At 38.5% G+C, this 12,147-nt stretch overlaps 1 protein-coding gene across 1 annotated transcript in view; it reads right to left on the bottom strand.

Annotated features, from left to right (window-relative positions):
• The window catches only part of MANBA (mannosidase, beta A, lysosomal), a 224,978-nt gene that overhangs the window by 161,365 nt on the left and 51,466 nt on the right, over window positions 1–12,147 (bottom strand). Inside the window, exon 5 of the mRNA XM_006872718.1 lies at window positions 9,838–9,961. Within this exon, the coding sequence (XP_006872780.1) occupies window positions 9,838–9,961 (124 nt within the window). The remainder of the gene's footprint in view (window positions 1–9,837; window positions 9,962–12,147) is intronic.

The following is a 12,147-nucleotide window of genomic DNA, read 5'->3' as shown; positions in this document are numbered from 1 at the left end:
AAAAACTAAAAAAAAAAAAAAAAAGGTATTTGCAATAAAGAAGTCATTGTACTTGAAAAATTCTATCATGTGATCTCAAACATCATTTCCATCACCATATTTTCCAACTACTGATCCTTCCTCTTTGTTTCCAACATTCACATTTCAATCACCAGTAATTATCAATACATCTTGATTGCATGTTCGATTTCAGATTGAAGAAATTAATTGTTGTTGTTGTTAAGTGCTGTCACATCCGTTCCGACTCATAGTAAGCAGCTGATGGGTTTGAACCACCAATGTTATGGCTAGCAGTTCAGTGCTTATCCTATAGCACCACACCAGAACTCTGAAGAAGTTGGTAGAATTCTTCAATTTCATCAACACTGCTTATAGAGTTTGGTGCATAGTTTTGAATAGCAGTGGTATTAACTGGTCTTCCTTGTAAGTGTAGGGATACTATCCTATCACAGACAACATTGTACTTCAAGACAGATTTTGAAATGTTCTTTTTGATAATGACTGTGACGCCATTCCTCTTCAATTTGTCTTTCCCAGCATAGCAAACTATATGATTGTCTGATTCAAAATTATAAATACCAGTACATTTTAGCTAACTAATGCCTAGGATATAGATTTTTATTCATCCCATTTAATTTTTTACAATTTCCAATTTTCCTAGATTCATACTTGATACATTCCATGTTCCAATTATTAAGGGATGTTCACAGCTGTATTCTCTTCTTTTTGAATTGTGCCCATCAGAAAATAAAGGTCATCAAAGCTTTACTCCATTAGCATCATCCTGGTCAGCTCTGCTTTGAGGAGGCAGCTCTTCCCAGTCGTATTTTGAATGCCTTCCAATCTGAGAGGCTCACCTTCTTATACTATATCTGACAATATTCTGGTGCTATTCCTAACGTTTTCCTCTTTCAACATTGTATTAGACAATGTTCCATTGTTATTTGTAAAGTTTTCAGTGTTTAAACATTCAGAAGTAGTCTGTCTTTCCTTCTTTCTAGTCTTAGTCTAAAAGCACCAATGAAACCTGTCCACCATGATAGACCCTCTGGTATTTTAAAAACTGGTAGAAGAGCTTCCAGGATCACAGCAACATGCAAGCCACCAGAGTACAACAAACTGACAGAAGAGTAGTGCACCAGCCATACTGGAGGGTTCCAGTCTCATCACACCCTTGCAAGCATTTGCTGTTTTCTTTTTTTTTTTTTTAACTTTGCTATTAATGCTGGGGTGAGATAATATCTTATTGTTGACTTGCCTCTCTCCAATGGCTGCATTCATTTTTTACAGTGATTATAAATATACAAATAAAAACAGCAATGAGATATCATCTTTCCCCAGCATTAATAGCAAAATTTGAAAAAGAAAACAGCAAATGTTGGCAAGGGTTAAGGGGAGGATCAGCCAAAAGAGTAAAACCCCCAGTGAGATGGATTGGTACAGTAACAGCAGCAATGAGCTCAATCGTAAAAATTGTGAAAATGGGACAGAACCAGGCAGCATTTCATTCTGTTGTGTATTGGGTTACTATGAGTCAGAATCCACTCAACAGCACTTAACAACAACAACAGCATTGCTAGTGGGACTGTAAAATAGTGCAACCACTGTGGAAAATAGCGCTTCCTCAAAAATTTGGAAATAGCAATACCATATGATCCAGCATTATCTTTGCTTGCTATTTCCTCAAGAAATAGCAGCCACGACACAAGAAGATACATGCACACCCATGTTCATCATGGCACTATTCATAATAGTAAAAGGATGGAAACAACTTAAAGGTGCTCAGTGATGGAAGAATGGATAAACAAACTTTGGTACACACATACTATGGAATACTACACAACGATGAAGAAAAATGTTTAATTTGCAAAACACCTCATAACATGAACTTGTAGAATGTTGTTTTTGTGGTTAAGTGCCAACGAATTGGCTCCGACTCATATCAACCCTGTATAGGATAGCCGTTACTTGTCAGGCTGCTAACTCATAGTCAGCTGTTTGAAACAACCAACCAGTGGTTCCATGAGAGAAAAATGAGGTTTTGTGTTCCCATAAAGATTTACAGCCTCAGAAACCCTATACAGCATTGCTATGAGTTGTAACCGACTCCACGGCACACCACCACCACCATAGGCTGTCCAAGGAGCACCTGGTGGGTTAGAATCACTGATATTGTGATTAGCAGTCCAGTGCTTATCCTATAGCGCTACACAAGGACTGCTGGAGGATATTATGCTGAGTGAAATTAATCACAAAAGGACAAATATTATATAAGATCACGTCGTGAAAAATCAAGAAACATTTTTATTCTTTTTTTTATTTTATTTTATTCATGATAAAACAAATATTCTTTGGGAGACTTTCAGCAAGGTGGTCAACTAAGCAGATGCACCCTCTACAACAAAGATATGAGAGACAAGATAAAACAGACAGATGAAAATTCTGGCAACCTGAACTTCAGAAGAAAGGTTAGAGAGGTGGATGGAGTGCTTGTAGGAAGGAGAGGCCATGCGGAGACAGCAAGACAAAGAGACTAAGTGGTGACCAGCTAGCCAGACACACCTCAACCATCTTGTGAGCAGATGTGGCAGCAGAGAGAGGCCTGGCAGAGCAGGAAAGATGCAATTTCTTCTTTTTCCCCCATGCTCCCTTGATCCCCAGAGATGTACCCAGCTCCCACCCTCATTCATCGCCAGTGCAGAACATGCTTTCTGGAAGTTCAAAGCCACATGGTTGCAAGCCACACCAGAGTGAGTTAGTGGCCAGCTGAGCCAATTTAGTGTGCCAGTTTGGTGCCTGGACTCAGGTAGGTTGCACTCTAGATCTACAAAACGTATAGAGCCACCAGATCAACATTTAACCAGTCACCCTGCCCCCAGCTATCTTGTGGTCCTAACAAACAGTGAAATCAGCTCCATTATGGGTCCTCACAGACTACTGTGGGATTGAGTGCCTTGAAAATATATAACATAGAGGCCAATGGAATTCAATATAAGTCCAAGAACTCTGCTGTTACAACCCTTCTATAACCACCTCATGAGCCCCTTGAATTGCAGGAGTCCACCTGAGAATTCTCCCCTCCATATCCAACAACTGCACTGTTTGTTTTTACAAATATGACAACCCTACAATGTAGCATAGTGGTTATGAATTGAGCTGTGAACCGCAAAGTCAGCAGTTCGAAACTACCAGCTGTTCGCGGAAGAAAGATGAGGCTTTCTGCTCCCGTAAAGATTTACAGTCTCGGAACCCCTGCACAGGTTGCTATGAGTCGGAACCAACGTCACAGCACATAACAACAACAAAGTCTTGGAGACTACAGACTATTTTAGTTCACACAAAGAAACGAGAGAAAATGGTTCAAAAAAATAACCAAGATACAGAGCCAGAAAATGTTTCTGAGAAAAAAATTGTTGTTGTTGTTTTAGGTGCCATCGAGTAGGTACTTACCCATAGTGACCTTATTATGCACAGCAGAACGAAACACTGCCCGATCCTGAGCCAACCTCACTACTGTTGCCATGCTTGAGTCCATCGATGCTGCCACTTGGAAAATCCATCTCATTGGGGGACTTCCTGTTTTTCTCTGACCCTCCATCTTACCAAACATGATATCCTTCTCCAGCAACTGGTCCCTCATGACAATTATGTCCGAAGTATGAGAGACGAAGTTTAGCCATCTGGGACTCCAAGGAGCACTCTGGCTGCACTTCTTCCAAAATGGATCTATTGGTTCTTTTGGCAGCCCATGGCACTTTCAATATTCTCCTCCAACACCATAAATCAAAAGCATCAATTCTTCTACGATCTTCCTTATTCACTGTCCAGATTTTGTATGCATATGAGGTTAATGAAAACACCGTGGCGTTGGTCAGGCAGACCTTAGTCCTCAAGCTAACAACTTCGTTCTTCAACACTTTAAAAAGACCTTGTGCAGCAGATTTGCCTAATGCAAGACTTCATTTGATTTCTTGACTGCTGCTTACAAGACTGTTGATAGTTGATCCAAGAAGAATGAAATCCTTGACAACTTCAATCTTTTCTTTGTTGATAAGAATGTTGTTTATTGGTCCAGTGGTGAGGATTTTTGTTTTCTTTACATTGAGATGTAATCCATACTGAAGGCTGTGCTCTTTGATCTTCATCAGCAAATATTTTAAGTCCTCTTCACCTTCAGCAGTCAAGGTTGTATCATCTGCATATCACAGGTTGTTAATGAATCTTCCTGCAATCCTGATGCCAAATTTTTCTTCCTGTAACCCAGCTTCTCATATTATTTGCTCATCATACAAGTTGAATAAGTATAGTGAAAGAATACAATCTTGACGCACACCTTTTTTCATTTTAAACCATTCAGTGTTCCCATGTTCTGTTCGAACAACTGCCTCTTGGTCCAGGTACAGATTCTTCATGAGCACAATTAAGTGTTCCAGAATACTCATACTTCTCAATGTTGTCCATAGCTTGTCTTGATCCACACAATCGAAAGCCTTTACGTAGCCAAATAAAGCACAGGTAAACATCTTTCTGATATTCTCTGCTTTGAGCCAAGATCCATCAGACATCAGCAATGATATCCCTCATTCCAAGGCCTCTTCTGAATCCAACTTGAACCTCTGGAAGTTCTCTGTCATTGTATGATTTTAGCCGTTTCTGTATTACCTTTAGCAAAACTTTATTAGCTTGAGATATCAAAGAGATTGTCCGATGATTTCCGCATTCTGTTGGGTCACCTCTCTTTTGAATGGGCACAAATATGGATCTCTTCCAATCAGTAGGCCAGATAGTTGTCTTCCAAATTTCTTGGCAGAGGTGAGTGAGTGCCTCCTGTGCTACCTCACTTTCTTGAAAGATTTCAATTATTATTCCATCAATTCCTGGTGCCTTGTTCTTTGCCAATTCCTTCAACGCACCTTAGACTTCCTCCTTCAGTATCATTGGTTCTTGATCATATGCTACCTCTTGAAACGGTTGAACATGAACCATTTCCTTTTGGTACAATGACTCTGCATATTCCTTCCATCTTCTCTTGATGCTTTATGTATCATTCAATAATTTGCCTAAAGAATCCTTCAATAACAAAAGTTGAGGCTTGAATTTTTTCTTCAGTTCCCCTAGCTTGAGAAATGCTGAGTGTGTTCTTCCTTTTTGATTTTCTGATTCCAGCTCTTTGCACATTTTATCATAATATTTGGCTTTATCTTCTTGACTGATCTTTGAAATTTTCTGTTCAGCTCTTGTACCTCCTCATTTCTTCCATTTGCTTTAGCATTTCTAGGCTGAAGAGCAAGTTTCAGTATCTCTTCTGACATCCATTTTGACCTTTTTCTTGTCTTTTTAATGACTTTTTGCTCTCTTAATGTATGATGTTCTTGATGTCATCCCACAACTCTTCTGGTCTTCGGTCTTTAGTGATTAATGTATCTAATCTGTTCTTCAGATGGTCTCTAAATTCAGGTGGGATATATTCAAGGTCGTATTTTGGCTCTGGTGGACTTGTTTTCATTTTCTTAAGCTTCAGTTTGAATCTGCATATGAGTAATTGATGGTCTGTTCCACGGTGTGCCCCTGGCGTTATTTTCACTGATGATATGGAGCTTTTTTATCATCGCTTTCCGCAGATGTAGTCAATTTGATTTCTATGTATTCCATCGGTGAGGTCCATGTGTATAGTCATCTCTTATGCTGTCTAAAGAAGATATTTGAAATGAACAAATCATTGGTTTTGCAGAATTCTATCATGCATTCTCCAGCATCATTTCTACCCCCAAGGCCATATTTTCCAACTACTGATCCTTCCTCTTTGCTCCCAACCTTTGCATTCCAATCACCAGTAATGATCAATACATCTTGATTGCATGTTTGATCAATTTCAGATTGAAGAAGTTTGTAGAATTCTTCTATTTCATCCTCACTGGTTTTAGTGGTCAGTGCATAAATTTGAATAATAGTGGTATTAACTGGACTTCCCTGTAGATGCAATAAAAACTTTAAATAAAATTTTTTAAAAGATTACAGTCTTGGAAACCCTCTAGGGTAGTTCTACTCTGTCTTGCCAGGTTGCTTATGATTTGGAATCAACTCAACCATAAGGGGTATGGTTTTTATATTTTTTTACTTAGTATATTCCCACAACCTTACTAAAAGTTCACAGAATTAGTAAATCATCACTCTCAATCAATTTTAGGGCCCAATGTGAACAATTCATGTAGGGTTACAAATATGAAAATATGTAGCACATTGGTGGGTCAGTGGTAGAATTCTTACCTTCATTTCTGACTAATAAACCTCAAGCATAGCCACTACCCATATGTCAGTAGTGGCTTTTGCATCCCTATGATTTTGCACCAGTTTCAGCAGAGCTTGCAAATTAAGATGAATGGGGAAGAAAAGCCTGACAATCTACATCCAAAAAAAAAAAAAAAATCAGTCAATAAACACATGGATCACAACAACCCAATCCCCAACCAATCGTGACAATGGCACAAGACTGGACAACATTTAGTTCCTTTGTGCATGGAGTCATCATAAGGCAGGGCCAACTCAATGGTAGCTAACAACTACAGAGAAAATTATTAATAAATGAATCTATGGTTCTGCATGTCTGTTTCTCTCTCACACACTTACATACACACCTGCATTTCTGGACAAGTCTAAAAGTATTGCTATTATGGTTTCAGTTTATACATACATGGGTTTATTCCAAACAAAACATATTTAAACATGTCTCTGCAATCAGTGGATGGGTACAGACAAATTTTCTCAGTAATACACTAATCTAAGTCTCATTAAGGTGCCTTCCAAAATAAACGTCCAATCAAAACAGTGGCTTCCAAGGGGATGCACTGGGCCAGTTAAATTCAAGGCAGAGAGGTTTGTTCAGAAGGTAAGATGATTGATTTGAGGGGTAATATTATTTTTTTAAAAGCTAGCTATTGTTGTTATTGTTAGGTGCTGTTGAGTCGATTCTGACCCATACCGACATTGTATAAGGTTTCGAAGGAGCAGCTGGTGAGTTTGAACCACCAACCTTGCAGTTCAAATGATTTTGCAGTCTGACACATTAGCCCACAGTGCCACACCAGGACTTTTGTTAATATATAGTAATTTTAATAAATTATACTAAAAGCTAGTATAACTTATTAAAATTACTATACATTAACAAAAGTAAACAAACTTCTATATGGACATTGGTTGTCCTTGGTTTGGTATTTTGTATTTTCAAGTTGTCTGAAACTTAGTTGTTTTTTTTAACATTTTTACTGTGAACTGAGTGATAATTTACATGGGAGAACATCGGCTTTATACCATTGTTTCATTGCAATGATTGCAATCTCCTCTGTGCATCATAATTCAACAACATTTGTTTCCATTCCCTCTTATTTTGGGGTGTGGGATGTGGGATATACACAGAAAAAATCAGGAATATATAATAATTTTAAACAACCGAAAAGCACATTCTGCAATCCTGGCTTCTGGCCGCTAGCACCTAGTCTTCAGGGGTAATCTTGATAGGTTTTCTCAAAGGATACAAGGTTTATTATGAAGAAGTTTAAGAAAACTGAAAAAATACATTGCTGAGAAAAAATCCAGATAATTTGCATGGAGAAATTTTTTTCCATCATGACATTGCATCTGCTAATTCTTTGAGGATAGCCAGGGCTGTCCTATGAGGATTTGATTGGGAATCTTATTCCATCCACCTTATAAGGCTATAAGTCTGTGCAGAAGCAGGCGGCCACATCTTTCTCTCGTGGAACAGCTAGTGTGTTCAAAACACTGAGCTTTCAAATAGCAGCCAAGTGCATAACCACTGCACCACTAGAGTTCTTCAAGGAGGGCAGAGAGAACCCTCAAATTTGTAGTAAATAGGTCAGTGATTTTAAAAGTCCTGGTGACTTTCAAGCTTACAACTGGCATCCTGAAAAGATAGAGGGGAAACCCCCAATTTGTAGCCTACAGGTCCAAAGTAAGGGTAGTCTGAAGAGTCCCATTTGGGGTTTTGGAAAAATTTGGTGATCTGGATGACTGTGCCCTTAAACTTGTAAAGTCTGACCTAACTACAGGGGGGTAAGGTCAAAGAAAGAAATGCCACATGGGTAGCTTGCTAACACATGTGAAATAGAGGCGAGTAGATTTTATAAATTGCATTGACTTGAGAAGTGGGATTTTTGACTTTTTCCATGCAAAATTTAAACATCATTTCTATTTATTTTATTAAATAAAATTCACTTATCATTGTTGTTGTTAAATATCATCATGTCGGTTTCAATTCACAGTGACCCTGTGTAGAGTTTCCAAGGAGCAGCTGGTGAGTTTGAACTGCTAACCTTGCAGTTAGAAGTCCAGGGCTTATGCATGTTGTTTAGTGCCATGAAGTCAGTTCTGACTCATAGCAACCCTATATAGGGTTTCCAAGGAGTGACTGGTGGGTTTGAATCACAGGCCTGGCAGTTCTAACCAACCCTGTGGTCCAGTCCTACAGCATCACAGATAAACTCATATATTCAGGAAGAATGCTTAGCTTCATACTTAATTTTCTATTAAACTACAACACTGTGATTTAAATTTTTCCAGATACCTGGAATCCATAGTAATATTTGCAAACTAAAACCTAAAATAATGATTAAGCTTCCAAGCAAATAAAATACATTTTTTTGTTTGTTTGTTAAGTGCCATTAAGTTGGACCCTGTGCAGTGTTTCCAAGTAGCAGCTGTTGGATTTGAACCACAAATCCAGTGGTTCTCAGTCCAGTGCTGATCCTACAGTGCCACAACAGGAGTCTTCACATATACCTGAGAAAACTTTTGGGTAGGAGTGGGAGGATGGGGAAGAATAAACCATTATACGATTTTAGCACCCAAAATCCTCAGTTCAGGTTACAATTCTTCAGAATAGTTTGAAAAACGCTATATTAGAGAACTATATATTCAGCCACATTTATATATGCAATTGAATTCAGATCTCTTAATGTCTTTTTAACAGTGTTTAAAAATACCAACAGCACCAAATAACCTTCTCAATTACTAGCCATCTGTGATTTGCTTTTGTCATCTGCCTTTAGAATATACAGATTTGGCTCAACTGAATGGCAATCTAGGGGGAATAGAGGCCTAATGATAACAGAATTCTTATACCGACACACCACATTCTTTCTTACTGATTTCATCTCCTCAATCCTGTGCATAATTGGGCTGAGCATTGTGCATTATCCATTAAGGCCCCATTTGCCTGCACTGACGCCCTAGATTTTCCTAACTTCTCCATTCCTCACTGACCTTGATTTTCTGAACAACTGTGGCTCTCATCCTAGAAGACGAATGCACAGTCTGTATTGCTTAGTGATTGCATCTTCTCTTGTGACCCCCATTGATGTGTAGCTCATTAAGGCCCAAATACATATTCAATGTTTCTTTTCTAAGCACTGTGCTATGCAAAGAAATCAACCAGCATTTAACAGATTCATTGACATTTGTGAGAGTTCTGAGGTTTTTCTTCAATGTGCCTTTTTAGTGAATTATTCCTTCAACTGAAAAAGCAGTTTGCCGATGGTGCATGGAGGGGATTGTAATCATTGCAATGAAGCAAAGTATGATTGGTTGAGTGCAAAACCAACTTTCTGCAATGTAAACTATCACTTAATTCATAATAAAAGCTCTTTAAAAAATCACAGCAGCATATATTATATTTTCCACTTTTGTAAACTGAATGTGTCACAAAATTTAAAAATAAAAACCTCACCTCTAATGTATGTCTATTAATTCAAATTGTAAACCCAATTTTTATAATAAGGGGGACGCTCAAAAAGAAAAAAGAAACCATACCTCTTATCTTACCATATATAGGGGAAAATGTGAAGTAGTTCAGATTACAAATATTATAGGCTTCGATTCTAACATCTTTCCAGATTCCCTGGGTAGGAAATGAAGGCCCCCAGTCCCAGCTAAAGGAACACTGCTCCTACAATATCAAGGGGTGGGGGGAAGATATATTCTGAGTATCACAAAATTTAAGCAGGAAATGTCTTTTCTTTAAAAACATTATATCATTATATTACTTAGATTTTTTCATACATAGTCTCTAAGATGCTCCCCAGTGATACCCTCTTAGTCTTTATGACCTTGTACAATCCCTTATATTTAAATATGCATTAGACATATTATATCACTTCTAACCAGTAGAATACAGCAGAAGTGATAGGTGGGAGTAACTTCCAAAATTAGGTCATAAAAGACTTTGTCTGTCTACTCTACTTTGGCTGTAAGGCAGCCCTATGGAGAGGCCCATGTAAAGGAACTTGGATGCCAATCTTCTGAGGCCGGTCAATAACCAACCATGTGAATGAGCTTGGAAACTGACTTTTAACCCTAGTCTAGCCTTGAGAGGAAAGCAGCCCAGCCCTAGCTGACTATAGTTTCAGGAGAGAGCTGGAGCCAGAGACACGCCGCTAAACCAGGATAATAAGTGTTGTTTTAAGCTAAATTTTAGGGTAAATTGTTTCACATCAAGAGATAAGTAAAACTATATATAATATCTCAATTCATGTAGCAGTTTAATTGACAAAAATAAAATCTAATTACGAAGTTGTATGTTTATTTTTCAAAAGCAAATTATATTGAACAACACAATAGTTACTCTCTGAACTTAAAGATCTCTCTGGACATAATCTTTCTATGTGTATTAGAAAGGAGGGCCGATTGTTGTTAAGTGCTGTACAGTCAGTTCCAACTCATGGTGGTGATGGTGGTGGTGCACTGTGAGTCAGTTCCAACTCACAGCAACTCTGTATAGGGTTTCCAAGGAGAGGCTGGTGAGCTTGAACGTCTGACCTTGCTGTTAAAACTCACCTTGCAGTCCAGCGCATTATCCCACAGTGCCACACCAGGCACTGTGCTGTGGTGTCAGTTCCAACTATAGCAACCCTATACAGGGTTTCTGAGGCTGTAAATCTTTTCAGGAGCAGAAAGCCTCATCTTTCTCCTGTGGAATAGCTGGTAGTTTCGAACTGCTGATCTTGAGATTCGCAGCCCGATTCGTAACCACTACGCTACCAGAGCTCCTCTACTAGCTACAAATTCAAATGGTGCATTTGTGACTCCTGACTTAACGTCTAAATCCAGTCCCTTTCTACTGGACCACATCAATCTCACTAGAAACATTAAAATGCAATTCGTTTTTCTGGGAAGTCAGTCCCAGGGCTAGTGTTCTAGCCACTGTGACAGAAAAAAATCTGGGTTTGATTCCTAATTTCAATGACAAAAAATTTGATTCTCTATCTAGGTAACTCAAGAGTTTGTTTTAAATTAAATATTACATGGATATGTAACACATACACTACCTTAATTGACATTCAGAAAATAGAACTGTATCTATTATTTTCACATTGTTTTTGTTGTTAAGTATCCTTGAATCAACTCCAACTCATAGCGATCCTGTATAGGGTTTCCAAGGAGCAGCTGGTGGGTTTGAACTTCCAACCTTGTCGCTGACAGTTCAGCGCTTATCCTACAGTGCTACACCAGTAGTCCCGATTTAAACAGAAGGCTAAAGACAGAAGGAGTCCTGATGTGGCACTGTAGGATAAGCACTGGACCACAAGGTCAACTTGACCCATGGGACCAAGGTTCAAACTCACCAGCAGTTCTTTGGAAAACTCATTTAGGTTCACTATGAGTAGGAACCAACTCCATGGCACTTAACAACAACAAAGATGGAAAGGAGTTCCTGGGTGGTGCATATAGTTAACTCACTCAGCTATTTTGAGTCCACCCAAATATGCCTCAGAAAAAAGTCCTAGTGATATGTTTCCAAGAAATCAACCAATGAAAATCCTATGTCGCATAATTCTACTCTGATGCATAAAGGGTAACTTTGTGGCATTCATTTTTAAAAACAGAAAGGTAGAAGAAGAACATGCAACCTCTAAGATTCAAACCATTGTGCCCTTTGAAGCCAACAGGGAGGGAAAAATCCAAAGATTAATCCTATAGAGAATGGATGTGTACCATACAGTACTTGACTACTGAGTATTATCACAGAAATATTCTAACAGTGTTGAATCACAGCAGTATGAACAAATGATTAAAAAATCATTGACAAAAGTTTTGGTGTGTTTGCAATCATCCATCAACCATCATAGGCTTTAT

Source organism: Chrysochloris asiatica, unplaced genomic scaffold, assembly GCF_000296735.1.
Source record: "Chrysochloris asiatica unplaced genomic scaffold, ChrAsi1.0 scaffold00211, whole genome shotgun sequence".
In the NCBI taxonomy this organism is placed as follows: Eukaryota; Metazoa; Chordata; class Mammalia; order Afrosoricida; family Chrysochloridae; genus Chrysochloris; species Chrysochloris asiatica.
Note: the sequence above shows the minus strand (reverse complement) of the source record. Positions and strands in the feature narration are given on the sequence as shown.